The following is a 22,520-nucleotide window of genomic DNA, read 5'->3' as shown; positions in this document are numbered from 1 at the left end:
CCTTAAAATTACTAGCTTATAAAACATTTGTGCGACCTCAACTTGAATACGCTTGAGCAATATTTCACCCCCATCATTCTAACCTTACCTCAGCCCTTGAATCTGTTCAGAATCGGGCAACTCGCTTTATTCTCTCAAACTACTCGCGATACTCTAGCATATCCGCCTTGAAGTTCCAACTAAAACTTCCTCCTCTCGCTTCCCGTCGCCGAATTTCACGTCTCTGCCTTTTATCACAGGTTTTTCCATTGTTCACCCCGTGACAGCAAGCTCATTCTACCAGTACGTCGAACACCCCGCACAGGCCATCCAAACAGCGTCATCCCGCATCGTGCCCGCACTATTACTTTTCAGAAATCATTTTTTGTTCACACAGCTCGCGACTGGAATGACCTTCCCTCCGACTTAGCACTAATCCCTGATCCAGCCTATTTCAAGACTGCCATCGAGGAAGCCATGCCATCGTCTTGATTTCCATGCAACATTCATTGTTAACCGCTGTTCTTGCGCCCACTCCTCATGTAATGTCCCGTCAGGGACCCTTGAGGATCAAGTAAATAAAGTAAAAGACAGGTTGAACATTAAGGTGAGGTGTGACCATGCATGGCAGCATTCTTCACGACTCCGCTAAAACCATGCGCGTGCATACTCATTCAGCAAAAAAGCTAAGAGGGTTGTGCTATTCACCAGAGAGCACGATTAAAGTGTGGCCAGAATGTGGGCCACTTTTACTCTACTATAGCATGCAAACAACCCGGCATCGAAAACCTTGCTCAGGGACCTCATGCATGAAGTTATAAATTGATTCTAGCAAAGGAAGATTTGTTTTACAACATCATGAGCGCATTTTACAGCTTTACACTCAAAACGCAATACGCTCTCAAATACAAAGTGTTGCAGAGGGCCATTTAGATATAAGCCTCGTGCCAGCAAGCTGGACACAGAAAGCTTCCAGGGTAGCCGTGTACTACAACTTTTCAGGCAGCTTAAGTTTAAAAGCAGTACTTTACACTGCATTAAGGTGGGATAGTTGGTTCGGAAGCATCATTAAATATACACCTTGATCCAAGACACACAGTTTAAAGAAAAGGAATGAAACATGACACATGGCACAGAGCAACAAGTTCTATTTCAGTGGCACCATGCGTAACATATATCAGGAAAAATAAGAAAACAAAAAGCATAGTGTTCGTAGTGTACGCTAGATTTGGTTTTCTTTCCTCTGTAATTTGGCAGAGGGTGTGTATATATACACAGTTTGTCTGAAGAAAAACTTTGTCCCTTCACTTCCTCTGCTGACGTTAACCTTCTAGCCCTGCGATTAACACGAGACTACGATGAACCCGATGTAAGTATAACAGCATATTTTGCCGAGTGTAGCCTCCAAGGATCACAGGGGCGCATACATCCGCCGTCTCAAAACGAAGCAGGCAAAAGCGACGAAAGACACTACGTACCATGGTGTGCTACCACAACAAATGAAAGTTCCTTCCCGCGCTTACCGCAGTTGCGATAAGCGCCTTCGCCGAACGCTACTTGATTATGACCAAGGCCGGACCCGGGAGTTCCGAACCCGACCGTGGCGGCTGCGTTTAGATGGAGGCGAAACGCTAAGGCGCCCGTGTGCTGTGCGTTGTCAGTGCATGTTAAAGATCCCCAGGTGGACGAAATTATTCCGGAGCCCTCCACTACGGCACCTCTTTCTTTCCTGCTTTTTTCACTCCCTCCTTTCTCCCTTCCCTTACGGCGCGGTTCAGGTGTTCAACGATATATGAGACAGATACTGCGCCATTTCCTTTCCCAAAAAACCAATTATTATTATTACTTATTATTATTTTTCGTTTGAAACGTGCGCTTTCTTGTTTCGTCTGCTAGCCTACACTTAAAAAAAAAAGCGATGTAGAAAGTGGAATCCTCGTGCTACACTACGCGTAAAAGAAATGCGTCCGTGTAGATGGGCGGAGCGACACTTTTTCTACACTGGCAAAAAAAATTCTACCATGCTACACTAGTGTAGCCTGTATAGGTAAAAAAAAAAAGCCCTAATGTAGCAGACGAACCCGCTGCGTCCAGCGTTTTAATTTTCTGCGCAATCGGCTAAAGACTTCCAGTAGTGCTTGCGAAAACGCGTTACTTAAGACAAACTTTTTGGCGTACAGCTCGAATAGCGAGGACCTCTCCTGAGCTTTCCCTCCTCTATGCGTGATGGGCTCTGCTCTAAATCTTCCTTGATTTATTGATTGAAACAACTTTTATTTCCATCAAAAAAAAAAAAACCCTGGCTTGATGGTTTGACGTCACCATCCGATTTCTTCAACTCTTTTCGCTGCATACCCATACGAAGCACCACATCCGCTTCCGGCGTTTTGACCAATCAGGTGCGGCAACTGCACGTGTAACGCGGCGTACGTGTCATCGAATCACGCTCAGTGCTAGTCACGCGTCGAACATATTGCTTTGGACACGAGAGTTTTCGAGCCCCAAGAGCCACGCGATTGCTGCTGCACTGATCGAAGACACCGGCGAAGGTAGGCCTCGCTGCCCCATCTCGGTGCATCTCGACGATGTTCCAGCATTCTGCTGAACCATTACTGGCGGCACCGGCGACGCTCGGAGACAATGTCGGCCCTTGCCAATGGCGCGGAGCCATTCTTGAAGCCTCGCGCGGCGCACGAGCCCACGGTGGTACCCGAGCGCGGAGAGCCGCCGTTCTACTTGGAGCTGCTGCTGTCGGCCATTCTGCGATGAAGCCGAATCGCCCCTACAGGTTCGAGTCGCAACAGCAGTGGAACCACACAGTCATGCTTCAAGCCTGGCAGCCAGGGAGTGAGCATCCACTCTTTGAGGTACGTTCTACGTGCACTCATTGGGGGGTTTGTGGCCTGCGTTCATCTCATCGACGTAATAGAATACGCTGTGCTCTCCGCCCAGTCGTCTAAACGCCGTTTCTGTCTTGCGCAGACCAACATTCCCGCCGTTCTCGAGCAGTGCGAGGTGACTGCACCGGACAATGGCCGCGCTAGTCAACGTGGCAAGCGGGTCGGTCATAGCCCTAGTCGCCACCTGGCACGCTGTGGTCTCCGAAGAAGCGGAAAACCTCGCCGACTTACCGTCGCGCCATTGGCCTTGCTACATTTAGGTCTCCGGCGCTGGCTACACCTGTCCTCGGGGTCGTCGTGCGGCGTGTCCTGCGCTATATGGCCGGCGCATTCGACGGCTAGCATAGCGCCTGAGTTTCCTTCGGGGTGGCTGCAGGAAGGCGCAAAGGCGAAGAAGTTTGAACGCCAGTGATGGGCCGCACTTCATCAATCAGAAGATGAGGCAAGCGCTGGCGTTCGAGCTCACGGCGGCTTCTGCGCCAAGCTGGCGTGATTATGTACTTGAAGCTGAAGATAGACGGCCGCCTTCTCTTCAAGACCAAAAATATCTGCGGACGCTTCGACACCCACACCCATGGTGGGCCTCCTGGATATGGCGTCGTGCACAATCTTTGGACGTTCCATGTGATTCCGGAGTATATACTCATTCTTTTGCAGCCTGATCGTGTAAACGTTATCTGAATTTCTGAAATTCTCGCTTAATTTCTTTACATAGTTTTATGGACGCCGAATTTTTCTTCAGTTTGTTGCTGATATGTACTGGAGCGCTGATTTTCGAAGAAATAAAGGATTTGTCCTGAACCATGTCTCTCTTAATGTGAAGGGCAAGCCGCCGAGGTGGCACAGTTGTTTATTGAGCTCGGCTGCCGACCCGAAAAACAACGGTTCGGTCCCGGCCTTGGCGATCGAGTTCTAGATGACCGTGTACTGTGCGATGTCAGAGCACATTAAAGAGGCCGAGGTGGTCGAAATTTCCTGAGCCCTTTACTACGGCGTCCCTCATAGCCTGAGTCGCTTCGGTACTTTAAACTCCCACAAAATAAACTCGTAAGCCAAACAGAATATCAAGGGGATGTGTTTAATGCGCTCGTGTTCTGTCGAGTCCCTGCTTTTGCGCTATGGAACCTCGTGTGAATTACCCACTAGCCTGAACAATCTCCCTTCTAGTGCTGGAAGTCTGCAACTATTAACAAAGGTTGCTGGGTGGGATTGCTAAGGTTGCATGAGGTCATCAAAGCACAAGAAGGCATTGAACACGGATGAGAGAATACACATGCGAACTACGAAACACCTTGTACGCGTGCGCTGCTAGTCTCTAATGAGTCCGACGTCCTTTTGCGCTTCGTACGCTGCACTACCAACAATCGTGCTGCCTAAACTGCAAGACGAAAAGCCTTTTAAAATATCGAGAGCTGTTAGCACTATTTTGGCGATAATTTTGCGCGGCAGCAATTTAAAGAATACAAGCAAAAAAATTAAAGGGGAAACTGCCATCTCGACTTCTAACATGACCTGGGGCCGAATTACGGAGCGCTCTCAATATATCTCTCAGTTTTGAGAGCGTGACGTAAAAAATTTGGAGGACGCTTAAGCTTCGTCTTTAAGAGTAAGACGCGACAGCGTGTTGCAGCGTTGCCAAGGGGTGCACGGAACGCCGTCGCCCGTATGCGCGACGCATGGCCCGTTGGACAATTTAAGGAAAGGACGCCTGTCTCATCTCGGTGGACACCCGAACCGAGCGGTTCAGGTGTCCACCGAGATGCGTCATTTTCCGCTCACGGCTAACGCCGCCGACGACACCGGCTTTTCTGCGACACGAGCTCCTTAACGCTGTCGCGGTAAAAGGACAACACGAGACTCTGACGGTGGAATCAGCCAATTAGCAACAACTGTGCGGTAGCTCCGCGCCGGTAGCATTTTTTTTGCACGACAAGGGACCGTAGGCTAGTTTTGCTGCAATGACGCAGTGAATAAAATGAATGATGCTTTATTTTGTTTAGAAACTGTATTTAGAACTCAACTACACCAAGCAAAATAAGAAGTACTCTCAGTTTTGCATTCAAGTTGGCTGTTCAGTCACTTCATTCTACCGTGCAGGTATGCGTTGACAGCGGAAAAGCGTTGGCTAGGTGGCGTGAGCTGCTTCCCAATTTGAAGGATTCAGCCTCATCAATTCATGCAGAGAATCATTCATCGTGAACATGACAGCCAGAAAAATAAAAGCAGCCAGGCCATATCCGGAGTACCCGGATTCGAACCCGGCCGCGTTTGGATGGAGGCGAACGCTTAGGCGCGCCCGTATACTGTGCGATGTCAGTGCATGTCAAATATCCCCAGGTAATCGAAATTATTCCGGAGCCCTCCACTGCGGCACCGCTTTCTTCCTTTCTTCTCTTAGTACCTCCTTTATCCCATCCCTTCCGGCGCGGTTCAGGCTTCCGCCGATAAGTGAGACAGATACTGCGCCATTTCGTTTCCCCCAAAACCAATTTCCAGTTTTCTGGGGCCGTATTGCGTGCCGCAAGTTTGTGAGCGTGAAGTCAAAATTGCCAAACAGTGTCTGACAGCACTTTTGACGGATCATGGAATCAGCCAGACACGAGCAAGGCTCCGCCTATGAAGCATTTATTTGTACAAGGGGCCATGTGCTAACGTTTTGTTGTGAAGCTGTCGCAAATAAAATTAGCAATGCTTTGTTTTATCAAAACACCGTTTCGAACTCAAAAATTTTAATCAAAACAAGAAGCGTTTTCAGTTTTGAAATTCGCTCTTTCAAGAACATTTGTTGCGGCGAAGGTGCGCTGAGAGCGGCGTGTACAAATCAGCATAAAAAAAACAGACGCAATGAATTAAAAAAATGACGTTCTATTTTGCTGATAAAGTGTGCTGCAAACTTAAAAAACAGGAAGGAAAATGGGAGGCGCTCTCAGTTTCGCAATTAAATTTTCTATAGGGTAGGTTTTGTTGCCATGAGGGCGCGCTGGTAGTAGTAAAGCGAGAGCATGGCGACTTGCTTGAAAACAGCTGATTCGACGGCAAGTTCCTGCTTTTTTTCGTGTCGTCTAAAATAAAGGCATTGTGCCGATGTCTTAAGCGCAGAAAAATGTGATTGAATACAGTGAAGGCCGTAGGTGCACAGAAATAAGCTCGCAAGGAGCTCTTGGCACGAAAGTCAATGAAGACCACTTCTTGAGGTAAGTTTGCTGTCGGTGGTCGCTCACTATCGATGACAGAACTGAACGAATACGGCTGTGGGAAAGAACGAGGGCGAGGAAAACGGTCAGGTGCACAGTTTAAACCATTTCACTCGTCCTTGCTTTTTCGTAACTCTACGGCAAGTTGTTTTAATGCAGCGCACGTATATGCAAGTGAATGAACACTATTGTAGATTCCCCAATTTATATTCCTGGCCAAAGAATAAATTTCCTTGGCCGATAGCAAGAAATCGCCCTGGGAATCGGGGTGAAATACCGTTATCGTTTGAAATGGCGACACCACCAAAGAGGCCACGTATGTCCGTCGCCCAAAAGCGGGTGCTCATCGAATTGCTCGAAGAGCATCCGCCCTTGGCACGGGCTGCGTCAGAGCTCTCGCCTGAGTACGCGGCGGCTCGCAAGCGGGAGCTTTGGGGGTAAACTGCCGCCGCCTTAAATACAGAAGGCCTGTCATTCAACTCGGCTGAACATTGGCGCCATTCGTGGCATGTATACAGGAGGCCACAAGACTTAACACGAACGATGGAAACCGTGTCTTCGACAGGCGTCAGTGCCGCCAAGCGATAGTCATCGGTGCGAGATAATGCTGTGTGCACGTTCACAGTGGCTAGCGATAGTTTGTGCGCAGCTTCGTATTGCTCTTTCGCCTGTGCCCGATCGCCGCGTAGACAGCACAATCATAGGCACACGCGTTAAGGGGGCGTTTCTCTGTGTTTTGCTCGCCGATGCTTGCTCGCACACACAGGCAGCGCGTTGCAGTTTTATTATCGCGGGAACCCGAAATAACGCGCTAAGCTGCCCCAGCTCGCGCGCCTTGCGAGTTTGGTGCGAGAACCGGTGATCCAACAAAATTAATGTTTTGAGCAGTTTATTGCCCTTACAAGTTCACACATATATGCCAGAATTTCATGCAGCGCACCACACTGCTCATAGTATTTATTTTTTTAGACTGCATCCTTTGGACCAAACTCGCAAGGCGCGCAAACTGAGGCAGCCTAGCTCGCAATGTCGGGTGCCTGCGATAAGAAAACTCCAATGCAGAGCGCGCAAGGGCACAGGCGATCGGGCCCATGAGAAAAAGCAAAGTCAGCCGCACACCAGCTATCGTAAGCCGCCATAAACATACTGAGAGTATTATCTCACAGCCAGTGACTCTCTCTCTCTCTCTCTCTATATATATATATATATTATTGTTAGGTACTGGTCAGGGGATGGGGTAAGAAAATAGGGGTTAGCTCTGCCCAGTAGCTGCCTCCGTCGAAGGGGTCACCGCAACTGGGCTTGTAGTGGGTTGCTCGCGGCGAGCGGAGTTGGCGCTGCTGCAAGCTGGCCAGGTTAAGCCTGTCAAAATTGTTCTGTGGAGGTCCGCGTGAACGGTCCTGTCGCAGTGGCGCCGGTGGCGGCAGACTGCTGGCTTTGGGTGGCCAAGCCATTCAGCCGATCGGGCCAGTGAGCGTCGCGGGATCTTATTTTGAGCAGGTAGCTGTCCCCTCCCCCGTCAACAGCAGGTATGACCACATTCTTTAGTCAACTGCTGTGAAGTTACAGACAGTTGCAAAGTTTGCAGCTTGGTAGGGATGAAGGATTCTTGACAGAACCTCAGGGCCATGTGCTGTAAGCAATGCAACCCTATGATGTACTTAGAGACATTCATGTTTGAACGTGAGTCACTGTGCCTTCTTGCAGGAGCAGCCCAGCACACCTCACCCCCCCAGCACACCTTTCTTTCCGTCAGAGTTTCAGTGGGGAGCGAGCCGGGGACGAACAGCCTGCAGAGGGAGGCCAGACTGCAGCTGGTAGGTGAACTGCATTTCAAACCATTTTATGTGTATGCTTTATAGCATGTGTACACTGCTGATGACGTCATTTGCATTTTTGCTAATTTTTGAAGATGTAGTAGTGCGTAAACTGGAGACTGTAAATACAGCCTCAGCTTCTTTGCCTTCCTGTTCTGGTAGTGCATTTTTGCCTTCAGCCACAGTAATGACTAAACACATTTTAGTCATACACATTTCACACTTTACTAAAATTGTTTACTATGCAGTTGTGTTTGTGTAATGATTTCATGTAGACGACGCCAGTGAAATGTCCTGGTTGGAGGAGACGGGGGAGACATCTGCTGAACTGCTGGTGGAGGAGCATAACAGCATCGGCAGCGTGCTGACACAGCCAGTCAGTTCACCTGCCAGTATGCAGGCTGCACATTGCGCTCTTTTCAAGGTGCTTCTGATAAATACCATTTGCAGGAGCACCATACAGTCACAGTTGTTTTACAATGTCCACAATAGTTTCCTTCAGATCCGGCATATTGACACGTTGTGCATGCTTTTTCCCTCTTATAGCAGGAGCCGTGACAAGGCTTACGTGCAGATTGAGTTCACTGAAACAATGCTGCATTTGTCATATCACTGAGTGCAACTGCTTTTATGTACTGCTGTTCCCCTCAGACGTTGCAGCAAACAGCTTGCTTATTGCACATCGTGCTGTGTCGTATGACAAGTGTACATTCAGTCTGTTTCCCCTCCGACAGGCACCCGCCAGCAGCAGCCCACTGCACCACCCGCATCGGCAGTTCCAGGCCGTCCATTGCGGTGGAGGAAGTAGCAGGACGAGGAGGTGGACGAGCTGCTTAGGGAGACAAGGCGCACAGCAGACCTCACTAAGGCACGCAACAGGCAGGATACCAAATTTTTAGGCACGCCTCCTGGAGATATGGGCTGACAGGATGCACCACATTTTGTGCAACAGAACCTGCTGCATGCAACGTAATGTTGCTACGTCCACCGTTCCAAACCTGTGCTTAACCTCACTGTGACCGCCTTTTGTAGGATATGGCGCAGTATATTTCAGCAAGTGATCTATATATAACATGGAAGTGAAATGAGCCTTGAATGTATTAGGAGCTAAAATTTGCTATTGAACTTTCTTGTATGTTGAGCACCTCAACGAGGCTGCTGCAAACAGAAGGCAGCTAAGGGCCCTGTCACACTAGCCCGACACGCCGCAGACGCCGACCTGACAAAGACACCAAAGATTGGCCAACCCGGTCGGCAGACCTTATCTGTGGCAGACCAAGCTGTCACACTAGGCCGACAACTACGCCAACGCGTCCGACTACCAGATGTCTTCGTAGTGTGACATGCTTTGACGCCCGCGGCGCCGACAAAACCAGTCTGCCAACCGCGTCGTCGCGAGATCGGTTGCCGAGCAAAAACATTCACCAGACACGAACACGATTCCGCTATAGAACTGTTTCTTTACGTTCATAACAAGCTCTGGGATAGATGAATGTCCGAAAAGGTATCATTACTGAGGATCGTTGGCCAATGCCAAGGTGCTGGTTGAAGTGATAACTACGATACAAGCAAATTTCATCCTATAGCCGCCTGGTGCTGCTGCTGCTTCGTGCAGCTCGCCTGACGTCTTCTAGATCCTCTGCTGAAGCCGTCCCGGAAATCGAGCATAACTTTATTTTATTATGGGACAGATTGGCAGTAATGCGGTGACTAGGGAAGTTCCTTTATTACTGCGCTGGCTAGTTACAAAGCGCCCTGAGCTGCGGGATCGATGCGAAACCAGCTAGGCTTAGCAGCGAGTACGGCAGCCGGGAAGCCGCGCAGTTCATCGCCCTGGCGCTCCCGCAGGCGGCGGCGTTGCCGAAAGCGCGGCTGTTGCGCAGGCATGCTGTCGTTGCTCGAATATAGCAGGCGGCCTTTCTGATAGCATGGCTTTTTTGCCTTTTTTGGTGCGAACGTGAAGTAAACTGAGCCTGCTCGCCGGCAGGCCAGCCTGTACCCCGTCTGCCGCCGTAATAAAAATCAGCTTAAGATTGGTTTTGACGTAAGCAATAAACGATGACACAGAGAAATGTGACAAATGTATCATTTCTGAGGATGGTTGATCAACGCTGAGTTGCTGGTAAAAGCAACAACTTTGATACGAGCAAAATTTCTCGCCAGATTCGCCTCGCAAGCTGCCGCTGGCCCGCCATTGCGGTCCGGCTCGCCTGTCGACCGCAACGGTCCGCTAACTCCGCAGCCAAAGGTGTCGCGGAAATTGACCATAATTTTAGTTTATGGTGCGATTATACTGTTAACAGCAAAGCGATATTAAGAGATATTATAGCGCAGGCTACTCGCGAAGCGGCGTCCGCTGCGCCAGGCAGCAGCGCAGTACGTCGCCTGGCGGGGCAGCGGGCGGTGCCGTTGCCGAAAGCTCGCTACTAGCGCAAGCATGCTTTGTCGCTACTCGTGTATAGCAGGCGGTCTGTCTGATGATATGGATATTTTGTCTTTTCTGGTGCGAACTTCAGCACCAAGCCAAGCAGTAATCAGACTGCTGCGGGTGGCAAAGCATATCTTTGAGCTCGAGTGCTTGAGTCGAGCGGCGCAGCGATGCTTGCTGCTCCATGTGTCCCTGCTTGCAGTGCGGCTGCAGTTCGCAAGCAGCGACCGGTGCAGCGCGCCGGCCGAGTTTTCGCACATGGGTCGCCTGCTTTATTTCTGTCGCGAGTGTCACACTGCAGAGTGCTTATCAGCACCTCTGAAGGCAACAAATCCTCTGTTCTCCTTGGCGTCGTGGGTATAGCAGTAGCTTCGCATTCCAGAGGTTCCTAGTTCGAATCCGCGTTGTCGAGAATTTTCTTTTTTCTTTTTATTATTTTAGCCTTAAATAATCTCTCCCGTCCTGTTTATCCTCGAGCGACTGGATTTATTTTTCAAGCCATGCCTTTCTGCCCCAGCAATAAGTGCCGCTCAATACTGGGGTGCACTCAGCCTAGGTTCATAATCACGATTGTTAATGAGTTTCTTTTACTATGGTGGGATTTATTTAAAAGAGTTAAAAATGAAGCGTCCCAGCCCATGAATTTTGCATAGCAGGAAATGACAAAAGAAGAGTGAGAATGAGAAAGGGCCAAGTCGGCGGGAGGTCTCTCATGCTGTCTCGCTAGTGTGACATGGGAGTTGGCGGACCATCGGCCAACTGCCGTGTTGTGGGAGACCTGGCGCCGACGCCGACAGTCGGCCCACTGTTTTAGTCGTCGCAGTGTGACATAGAGCCAGACATCACGACAACATGGTTTTCTCAGACCGAATCGGCCGACTGTTGCCCTAGTGTGACAGGCCCATAACAGCCACTATGTCAGACCCCAGCAACAACAGTGCGGGACGCGAGAAGGAAATCAGCGCGCCTTCATGAGCAGCTTGTACTGGGCATCTCCTTCATGGTGGTGCTGCTACAAAAACCAGCTACAGCCGCCATCAACATAAGTTTTATTTATTATTGTTTTTCAATCTTGTTTTCTGGCACACTTTTTTTTTGCAGCCTTCTGCAAGACGTAGGAGGTGTGGTTTTTTTCTTACGGTGCCTTTTTACCTTCTGCAAGACGCAGAAGGTCTGTAATAATTTCTAGTCAGCCTGTGTGTATTTTTGAAATGGTGCCTTTTGACCTTCTGCAAGATAGAGAAGGTGTGTGATACTCTCTAGTCAGTGTGTGACGCAGAAGGCATATGATGTTCTCTAGTCAGGTTGTTTTTGCATATTTGTAATGGTGCCTTTTTAAATTTTGCAAGATGGAGATGTCTGACATCTAGTAAGTCTGTATCTGCTTTTTTCTGATGTTATTGTTTTACTTCTGCAAGATGCTGTAGTGTTAATGGCCTAACTATGGAGCTGCTGCCAGGGGACTTTTCATGCAGTATTGCCTGCATTGTAACAAGCTGCATGTTTTGTTCGACTCGGCATGACTGTGCTCCATGTTCTGCTGTTCAGTGAAAACCTCTACAAGCATACCACCTAACTGATGTAACTGTGATGTTTACACGTCTCTATATATGTATGAGGACTTTTTCCTCGTGCTGCATTCATTGCGAGCACTGCGACTTGCATTAAGTGCCATACACTTAGGGATGCACCATTTTCATTGAAACTGCTGCACTGTTCATCATATGCAGTGATAATGGCCATTTGTAATGTAATAGTAATACCTTTATTTTCCATCATAGTGATGGGGGAGGTAGGAAGAAAAAACTGGGCTCTTGGCTTGGCTCCCCCCCTCCAGAAATAATAAAAAAGTGAGAAAGATGCATCAGCTAAACAGTGTAGCATGTGCAGAAAATAAAGGTGCACTCGACGACACATTATAATCATGGATTCTCGCTCGAGATTCACAAACAAAATTGAGTACATTTGCACGAAACATTCGCAGAAATTTGGTTCTTCAAAAAAAGTGAGGTCACCATTTATGCAAGAAAAAAAAAAGATAAGCGAACAAAAAAGGACCCATTTTGTTCCCACTATCCCCAAAACAGTTAGACAACGTGAAAGTTCAAAGCTTTGAACACATGTCGAGCTTTTGCACTCTGAAAATAAGGAAATGCAACAATACAAATGCCACTTTTTAGATTAGAAAACACAGGTTTTACATGAAGAGAAATGAATGATGAATTACAATCACAGAAAATAAATCAAACAAAAACATTTCCTACTGGAACATATCTAGAAAATATCAGGAAAGAGGTTCAGCCCTCGATAAAGCGAATCTGATATCAGGTTTCATTGCTTGCTGGAGTTGAAGGCCATGTTTAATTTGTAAATTCAACAAGTGAGGAAGGTGATTTCATAATTTGTGCAAAATAACTCTTTATTCCATATATGTGGGTAATGGGCAGGATAATGCATAACTTTTCTCTGTAAGGAAGCTAGTTCGTTCAGAAACTAAATTCTTTTAATTTCGTTGTTATAGGCTGAAGCTAAGTGGTAAGCGTACATATCATATATGGCCATTATGTTATGTTTCTGAGAGAGCGGAAAAGACGCATGGTCATCAGGAGCGCTGGAAATATTTCTTAGCATTTCTTTCTGCAGTTCATATATTTTATGCATGTTACTTAGGGTTGTCGTTCCCCTGGCAAAGTGACAATATTTTATGTGCGAGTAGAACAATGGGTGGTGTAACTGAGTTTTAACCTTGGTAGGGAAGATATGTTTGTTTATATTAATCATGCTAACGAGTCATGACAACTTCTGTAAAATATGAATGACTTGGGCATCCCATGACATCTGTTCCGTGCAGAGGACACCAAGTATTTTAAATGAGCTTACAATTTCTATGAATTATTATGGCAGATATCTTTATCGATGAATACGTTTCTATTTTTTGGACGAAAGGGAATGGCTTTTGTTTTATTAGCATTTACGTTGAACTTGTTTCATTTATACCATTTTTCAATACTTATGAGTGCTCTGTTTGCCTGGTTAATTACTTGATTGGGCAAAGTGGCAGAAAATAGTAATGTCGTGTCTTCTGCATAAATAACAAAATTTTGGCTACATCATCTATATCAACGCTTTGGTACATGTTAAAGGTTTTGTAGTCATGTAAAATCTATTATGTAGTGCTTACTGAGCATTGCACTACTTGTGTACTACGTTTGTGCACTTGCTGCAAAATTGGGCTTATTGCCTGCACAAGCTGTGCAGAAGCTGTAATAATTACCAGTTGAGCTTGTAGTCTTGCAATCTGCTTTTATCATGTCGGCATTACAATTTGTGTTGCCCTTGACAAGACATGTGGAATTATTGTCAATGTTATGGCATGCAATATATTTTGCTAATGCGTGTGCTCATGTGACCACCTGTGTGAAATGGTGCAGTATGCACTAAATAAAGGTTCGGTGGTACTTTCTGATTTCATCAAACATTGCCCTCCTTGCTTCAACATTACACTATTTATTCACGTGCTTTGTCATGCAAACAGCGAGCACAGGTGGCTCTCCGCACAGCACAGGCAGGCTGCAAGATGACGGCAGTGGAGGGGCAGCTGGGTCCACACGGGCAACGGCATAGGAGGGTGCATGAAGATGCTTTTGGCTTGCTGGAGGAGTTGTTCCGGCTCGAATTTCAAGTGGAGACCGAGACTGAAGTGGCTGCGCGGGGAACTCTATGATGATATGGCAGCTGGTGTGCACGCTTTCTTCTTTGCCACTGCTGGCTTCCAGACACACAGCGCGAACAAGAAAAAGAAAAAAAAGCTGCCACTTCCCTAGCTGTAGCCAAAACAACCACGACATACACACAAGCATTGGCTGGACACTGCCTTGCCTGCAAAGGCTTGGCCGGCGAGTTCATTGCCTATGTTATCGCCCGTGCAACTGTACCAGTCGCTGTTGGAGACAGTTTCTCCGCAGCTGGCTCACATGTACACGCACGGCTTTCCCCCGGAAGTATAGGTGAGGCGGGCCATTGTCTTCAGGGGCAGGGGGCATCCTCGTTGTCCGCTGAAGTAGGGGCCTCCAAGGAGAGGTTGTGCAGCGCTGCACATGCTGCCATGATGACAGCCGCTCGCTCCGGCTTGTAGCATCTGAAACCTTTGCACGACTGAGATGTTTAGGCAAACACCGTTGAAAGGACACCTTTGGAAGCTCATGTTGATGTAAACGATTCACTGCTAATTCCAACACACCACAAGTGCCGTACAAAGGCCTTCTGGCTTGGTTTGAGCCTGGAATACTATGCATTTCAACAATGCTTTATGTGCCTTGTGTTTCTGCTGCATTCAGTAACAACACAGGCGCAACTCGCACAAGGCGTATGTATCGTACCGCAATGCGTATTCCTAAGTGCAACGAGCACGCACCATTTTTGTAGCTTCAGTGCATGCAGACCACTGTAGCTCGATATATGTCACCGAGACAGGGCTTTCTTACTGCTTACCTCGAAGAAACTCTCCGTCCTCCAACATGCACCCGCCGTGGTGGTTCAGTGGTTAAGGTGCTCGTCTGCTGAGCCGGTGTGCCCGAGTTCGAACCCGACCACGGCGACCGCGTTTGGATGGAGGTGAAACGCAAAAGGCGGCCGTGTGCTGTGCGATGTCAGTGTGTCTTAAAGATCCCCAGGTGGTCGGATTCGTTCTGGACACCTCCACTAGGCAACTTTTCCTTCCTTTCTTCTTTCACTCCCTCCTCTGTCCCTCCCTTACAGAGTGGTTTGAGTGTCCGCTGAGATAGGTGAGGAAGTTATTGCGTCATTTCCTTTCCTCAAAAATCAATTTTCATTTTCCTCCAACATGTATCTCACCACCTCAAATCGCAGCCACAAGTAGGCGAATGCATCGTGGCACGAGCCGGGGCAGCGGGTCTGTGGCGAGGATTCGAAGGTTGGAGTCGCAGACTTGAAAGAAAACAGATACAACACAGGTTTAGGCATGAACTTCCGCTGTACTTGACACGACCACCGTGCAGTGTCCCTGTCCAGGCGAAACTCGCGTCGAAGCAACTCGACCGGCAAACCAAAAGCGTCTTTGCGGACTCTTCTCGATACTCGCGCCGCCGCAGCACGCTGCTACGTTTGTTGCCATTTTCCCTCGCAAAGATTGTGGGCGTACTATAGGGGCTACGTTTTTTGCTTGCAAGTTTCAGTCACATTCAGCCCGCCTAATTAAGTGCGCAACATCATCACTGCAGCAGTGTTCACTACGTGAATAGAAGCTGCCGGTGGCGCAAAAATTCTGATGTCCGCCGGCCAAGGCCGATCAATAGGAGCGGGGCATTGTGAGCGTTTTAGTGTTGAGAGCGGTACGTAATACGGCCCCAGAATTTCTTTTGAGAGGTAACTTTGCTGTGCTGTAATATAATCAATTTAGAAGCATACCTAGGGTGCATGAATCCCACGTTTCCACCGTGCCGTACTTCTTCATCAAAATATCAGGAAAAGAAGATTGGTTTGTTTGCAAAAACCCAGATAACGAGACGAGCGTTGGCATTGTATGTACTTGACTATTCACCGCTGGCAATCGCTCCGTCTCACGACCATACAGTTTTATTTTTCCAGCAATCAGAGCTTCGCTCAAGCACGAATCTACATGGAAGAAGTTGAAAGCAGTACGCAATGAGAGACAGTGTAATACAATGTCACAATCCAGGCTTTTCGTCCTTTTCTCTTAAGCTTCAAAAGCCGATTGCGTTAAACTCGGCGCTTCAGTAGCGCGCAGCTGAACTCGGCAAAACATCGCCGCCTTCGCATTAGCAAGCGCAGTGCGTGACTCCTATAGTTCATATAAATCAAGCGGCTCTCTGTGGGCGACACCGTTTCACAGTTTTTTGCGTCGTTTTGGGGGTATTTTTTCACCGGCTCGGGTGTTGTGGAGAGAGCCAAGTGTGAAGACGCCATCAGTCGAACTCGTGACGCCGTTACCGAAAAGGACGGGTTGCCACTGTTTGAAGTGAATAGCGTTTTTGCGTAGCCTGTGGGATCCACGCCCAAGCTTCGGTGTCGACATGCGCATTTTACATGCGAAATCGACCGGGAATGGCAACACCTGTACTTCGTTTTATGCTCATTTCTAGCTTATAAAAGATCCATTTTAGTGGAGAGGGGTCTCCTTTCGCTTAATGTGCGGTACTCCATCTATACAGGTCAACTTCTATTTGTTCTCAATGTCCTTTTAAGCTATGGATTACCTAGCTTGGTTGGTTCTTGGGTTTTTTAGTTAGATGAATGCATCTGCTTGTCCTGATGCTACTTTCGAATGCAGCCTTAGCCCATGACACCGTGAGATACGGGAATTAACCTAGCGTTTCAGCATACTTGCACCGTTGTGCTTGGCATGTAGTGCATTGATACACTCATTTCAGCCACCACAAGGTATCAGTACGGCATTCTGGAAAGCAATTAAAAAAATGTTCTGGTCGCAACAACTGTGCATTGCTTGTATTTTTTATTGTAATCGAAAAGCCACACCTGCAGTTATTGAAAGCAGAAAGACCCATTGAGCCAATCATAGCCGCTTAGCACAGTAATGCTGCTAGCTCTCGCTGGAGAATGACCTTAGCTTGTAACCTGAGCTCGATTGTTTGTTTTTTTTAATGAAATGAGTGACAGGAAATTTTGGCACTCATAAGAGCACCTCGACTGCTTAAGGACCGAAAGTACTGGAATTTCTGCGATGGCCCCGTTTTTAATTGTGTGCCAAGACATGAACTCCGCTTGTGCTGCACACAAGCATGTGCTGCACAGAACCAAGCGCAGTTGCTGCGCCTTCAGGAACCGTGCCGGACTTTCGATTTTCGTGCGCATAGCAAGAGCAAAGTTAGCTTTACAGCAAAGCAAGCGTACCTTGGCAGAAGCGCCGCGCTTAAGCAGACGACGCAGCGGAGGCCCCACCTAAACGTTGCCGCTACAGCTGTCAGTGCGCTTGCGCGCTAGTTTCCAGGCGCCCGCGAGAGGCGCTCCACGGAGCGCTGGCCACGCAGAGCGGTGTTCAGGGTAGAAGTGGACGACCGTGTACGTATTTTCCCTAAAATATAATTTTAGTGCTTAGCAGCCTATGCACTCACCGTGTATGATACACCATAAGTACAAAAAAAACAATTTTTTCTTACTGGGCCGTGGGTGTTGCAATGCCAAGGAAAAAAGCCTATGCTTTGCGCTGTGGTTCGATGGCGCGCTTACTGAAGGCAGGAATAGTAAATAAATATACGTAAATGAAATATAAATAGTAAATGAAATTAGCCAAGCGCCATAACCACGCAGCCACCGCGGCGGCTAAATTACTCCGAAGGAAATTCTCGCTGATGTTCTGAGCGATATTCAGCTCCTGTATGTCTTAATACAATGTCCGTGATAAAGACTGAGATTTGTGCATGCAGGTCGGTATTTGTTTATCTCGCGTTCATGGCCGCGAGCGCGTGATAGCGGTGGCGGGGTTTGCAAGGGGAAAGGTTTACAAGAAATCTATGGGGCAAATTTTGTTCGACGCAATATGCATTGGTATGGGGCATGCCAGTACTATCTGCAGTGAATCCACGCTCGAGGCATTTCGAAGCGAAAGCTTCACCACCCTATGTAAAGCCGATTTCGCCGTGCGTTGGCGGTTGACCTTCTAGCGAACCAGAGGTCAAGTGTGGATATAGGCCTTGCCATAAGTGGTCCACCATGGTGTCGCACCAGTTGACCTTCGAATTTCAAGCAACCGTTCGTCGTACAGCATTCTGGTTGGTGTGATAGCATTGTTTGCATATATCTAACATGTTTTAGTAAAGTTGAAAGCTATAGCTTGCGACAGGGGTTCGGACCAATGACGTATGCATCTTCTGTTGCATGCTTTCTGAGACTTGCGACCGGGGTTCGGATCGACGACATATGCACATCAAGCAGTTGAGGTGCTCACCGAGATGTCTAGATCTGCGAGTTAGTGCGTCCTTTCCTTTCCTCAAAATACATGCTTTCGCATTCCTCCACATAAGCAGACTTAAGTGCCCTAAGATATTTTTTTTTTTGATAGACCCGCTGTCGCACTGCCGACGCGATTACAACCACTGGAATATACAGCAGAGAGCGTGAACCGGCTTCATTTCAGTTTGTGCACCGACGACGCTTCCCACCATATACAGGGCGTCCCAGCTAAGTTTGCCAGGGTTTAAAAATATGCCGCGGCACTATAGACGACGCGACCCGTTGCATGTTACTGGCTATTTTATGGAGCAACGCACACTGTTTTTGTATTGGCCCTAACTGCACAATTAGTCAAGATTAATTAAACTTCGCAAGCAACAAAGATAGGCGGAAAAGTCCAATGAGAAAGTTGTAGAACGGTCCATGGAACGTCGAACTGAACAGTGTCTAACTTTCCATCTATTACGGATCGGCTTTTTTTCGCTCTCTGCAGACGCCCGCGAAATACAATAAAAAATACCACGTGACATGCCCGCTTGCACGCAATGGCTGCAGTGCTCTCAAACGTTGCGCCCAACAAACGAACAGCTCATTTAGCCGGGCGTGCTGCTGTTTAAAAAGTAACAGGGCTGCGACGCGTGCTCTGGCTGTGCGATTACGGGGGCGCAAGCGATAAGGACTGCGGCTTCTTGTCGCTATCATCAAGCGCCGCGAGCGAAGCGTACCGCTGGCGTAACTCGCACAGCCAGCTGCTGCGTCGCTGCCCTTTCAAAGGGCAACACACGGGGCTAAAAGATCTGTTAGTTCCTATCCGGAACGTTTGAGAGCACTTCAATCGCGGTGCGCAAGCCGGCATGTCATGTGGTATTTTTTTTTGCATTTCGCGGGCATTTGCAGCCAGCGGAAAAAAAGCTGATACGTAGTACATTGAGAGTTAAAAGTGTTCAAACGGAAGTTTTGCGGACCGTTCTACAACTTTCACTTTGACCTTTTTCGCCTATCTCCGTTGCTTGCAAAATTGGTCAATTATTATCGGCTAACTACGCAATTAAGCACAATATAAAAATAGTGTGACATGCTCCGTACAATAGCCAGCAGTATGCATTTGATCGCGTAGCCTTAGAGTGCCTCGGTGTATTTTAAAACCCTGGCTAAAGTTATCTGGGACGCCGTGTATAGTATAGCTGCACAGTTTCCGCCATACGCGTCTCTCTTCCGTATTGCATCCTTCTGCAAGTGGACGCGCTGACACGCGCACAGGCATGACTGGGCATCGGATTCGTTCCGATGAGATGGCGTAGTTTATGGGCACGCAACTGACGGCGTACAGAGCATGCTCTAGTAATGCGCGGCTGCGATATTACCGCCGAGAGTTGCCTAGCCGTGTTTGAAACCAGCCAAATACCGCCGAATGCCACTTTAAAAAACTAATTACAGAAAAAAAAAATGCAAACCGGATGCTGTACTCTCTTTTTAGCAGGTGTTTATTTGGCCTACGTTGCACGGGAAGTAAATACCGCATTCAGCAATGCTTTGGCAGAGAGTACAACTACATGCGCGCTCAGCCACAGGAGTTGCAGGATACAAATACACAGGCTTCAGCGCATCAGGAATCGAACCCAAGACCGTCGGTGCGAAATGGACTGGCACGCGGTCATTCCTGAGGGCCGGCATGGCGTTGTCGGGCCAGGATACACTAAAGGATCACTGCATATGGACTGCGGAACACCTTAGTGAAATGAAGTCGCCTACTGCGTACAGTCCTGGTCAATCGCCCCCATTTGCCGCTGCTAGAGCGTACACATGTAAACCTATGATGGAAACCTGAGGTGTCATTTTTTGCCTCAGGCATGAAAGTGGTGAAGCGCGTCGTTCTCTTTGCAGATATAAAAAATCCGACATCATCCCAGCGAGAACGTTTCAATCGTGGGCAAGGAGTGAAACCATTGGCGAAGGTCACGGTGTAAGAATAACAGCACCGTGGTGAAGGTGCAGCTTGCTCGTCGCACTCAGCGATAACGCGACATCTCATTGCGCCTGCGCCCGAGCTCATGCGAGCGCCGTTTTGATTACCCGCCCAGCAACCGCGCTCGGTGGCGCGCTGAAAACCGGCTCCCAGCGGTTTCCAAGCCGAGTGCTTATTCGGATGGGTGCCTTTACTGCGACTTTACAGTAAGCTTTTGGATGTAACTTGTTTAAAACTGTATTTGGAGCTGATTACCTCGCAGAACAAGCAAGGAACAAGTGTTGAGCGGATACGCATCCTGAGTGGCGAGAATTTTTAATTCATGCCAGACATTTGTAAAATTACTTCTGTCAGTGGCTTCGTTATTCCATGTTAGCTCTAGATGTATGCCAATGACGCAAACCATTTCTCGTGAAGCCCAGGGTTTTTTTGGGGGGGGACTATTTACCGCGAGCGAAGAATTTGAACTAAATGGTTGGTTTTGTGGGGTTTAACGTACCAAGGCTACTGAGGCTGAACTAAGTGGTGTTCGCTCGGCTTTGCAACAGCTGTCCGGGCCACCGGGCCACTGGTGGTAGAAGCATGGAACAGCCACGTGTGCATAAATTAAGCCTTTTACTACGACTGGAGGTGTTGATGACGGTGAAGTTTTTGGTAAAGCTGGCTTGACAAGAGAGCTGAGCCAGAAAAAAAAAATAAATGCTTGTCCTGAATTGTGTTGGCGCGACATAAAAACTGCGCGAAAGAAAAAAGCGAAAATGTTTTCTAAAAAACAAAACAAAGTTAGCTGACAGTCAGTGAGAAACAGGTGAGCGTTCGCTTTTTCCTTTCTGGCGTCGCGTCTGTGATACTATGTTCCCCGAGATATAATTTTGTTCGTCCGGCGTTCCGCTACAGTGGCGTTATCGCTTATAATCTTCACTGCCTGGGCTTAACCACGAGCGAAGCTGATGGAGCGTAAGTCAGATGGGATAAACTGAAGAGGGGAAGGGGAAACGAAGGGAGAGAGCGAGAGAAGCAGATCATCTTTGTGCAGAAAGAACTGCATCCCTGGGCGTTGTCGATTCCATGTGCGTGGTTGGTCCGTCATATCCAGAGGGCCGGCACTGGCGCTTGCAGTGCTGTGTGCTTAGCCTTATCGCTGCGGCCTTCGTACCAGTTCCTTGCGAGAAAAGTCGGGTTTTGTCGTAGTACAAAATTTCTGCGTCCCGCTGTGCCGCTTGCTTGAAGAATGGCCGAGAACGGTTTCCAAAGCGAAACATCGCCTCTTCTGCCAAAGGGCCCCTCTATCCAGCAAGATGTGCTTCCGATAGACCGTACTTGGACATCTACCATGGAGCTTAAGAAGAGGCTCGGCCTTTCCAATGGCGTTTCAATGATTGTCGGTACGATTGTCGGAGCTGGAATCTTCGTGTCGCCCGCCGGCGTTATCCTTTACTCTGGATCCATCGGCTTGGCTTTGGTCGTGTGGGTGCTGACGGGCCTGGCCTGCTTGATCGGCGCGCTGTGTTACACCGAACTCGGCACCATGATTCCAAAGTCGGGAGGAGACTACGCCTACATCTCGGCGGCATTCGGACCTTTTCCCGCATTCCTTCAGCTCTGGACCATGCTGGTCATAGTGAAGCCAGCTGGCAATGCCATTGTGGCGCTCACATTTGCTAATTACGTGTTGCGACCGTTCTACGATGATGTGGACTGTCATCCGCCTTCATCGGCGGTCATGCTCATCGCTGCCCTTGTGTTGTGTAAGGATTCAGGGCGTTTTTGCTGTGTGTTTGTTTCTAAGTCGGCGGTACTAAGGTTTCTACCAAAACGTTCTTACACCAAGGACTTGGTCCAAGAACGTTAGTTTGTACAGCCACTGTGTCCCATTCGGACGGTTGAACTTTGATGGTGCTCCGATAATGACTTTCGTGAGATGCCTGAATTCAAAATTACTTCCTTTCTGTTTTTGGATTTCTTGGGTCAGGATGGAATACGTCGCGAGTCGGTCTGCTAGAATCTCGTTAGCTTTCTATACCGACCCAGTTCATCTGTCAGTGCTATAGCGAATAACAAGTCATTTAACGAGAATAGCGAGTTGGGGTGAAGGGGGGGCGGTTATTCCGTGGTGGCAGTAGCGTGAAAAAGGGACGAGAAAGCTATTGGGACATGACAGCCCTGTCCTGTCCTCTAGCTCTCGTGTGATTTTTTTTTTTTTGCGCTGCTTTCACTATGCCATTTAGTATGGGAAGCATCTCAGGTTTTTCTATCAGCTATTAATATTGGAAATCTTCGATGATT

General features: G+C 48.2%; 2 protein-coding genes across 2 annotated transcripts in view; both read left to right on the top strand.

Annotated features, from left to right (window-relative positions):
* Nucleotides 1-5,870: 5,870 nt before the first annotated feature.
* Nucleotides 5,871-22,520, top strand: part of LOC144114324 (large neutral amino acids transporter small subunit 1-like) — a 42,833-nt gene continuing 26,183 nt past the window's right edge. The window contains exons 1-3 of the mRNA XM_077647976.1: nt 5,871-6,073; nt 7,781-7,890; nt 8,625-8,758. The gene's annotated coding sequence lies outside the window, so the exon portion shown is untranslated. The remainder of the gene's footprint in view (nt 6,074-7,780; nt 7,891-8,624; nt 8,759-22,520) is intronic.
* On the top strand, nt 21,433-22,086 carry LOC144115088 (putative L-type amino acid transporter 1-like protein MLAS). The gene has a single exon (XM_077649243.1). The coding sequence runs from the start codon at nt 21,466-21,468 to the stop codon at nt 22,084-22,086; it is 621 nt and encodes a 206-aa protein (XP_077505369.1). The 5' UTR covers nt 21,433-21,465.

The sequence above is a fragment of the Amblyomma americanum genome, chromosome 1, assembly GCF_052857255.1.
Source record: "Amblyomma americanum isolate KBUSLIRL-KWMA chromosome 1, ASM5285725v1, whole genome shotgun sequence".
Taxonomy (NCBI): Eukaryota; Metazoa; Arthropoda; class Arachnida; order Ixodida; family Ixodidae; genus Amblyomma; species Amblyomma americanum.
The sequence above is the reverse complement of the archived record's forward strand: the minus strand, read 5'-3'. Positions and strand labels throughout refer to the sequence as shown.

Coding starts and splice junctions, on each gene's coding strand:
- LOC144115088 (XM_077649243.1), top strand. CDS start 21,466: ATGGCCGAGAACGGTTTCCAAAGCGAAACATCGCCTCTTCTGCCAAAG.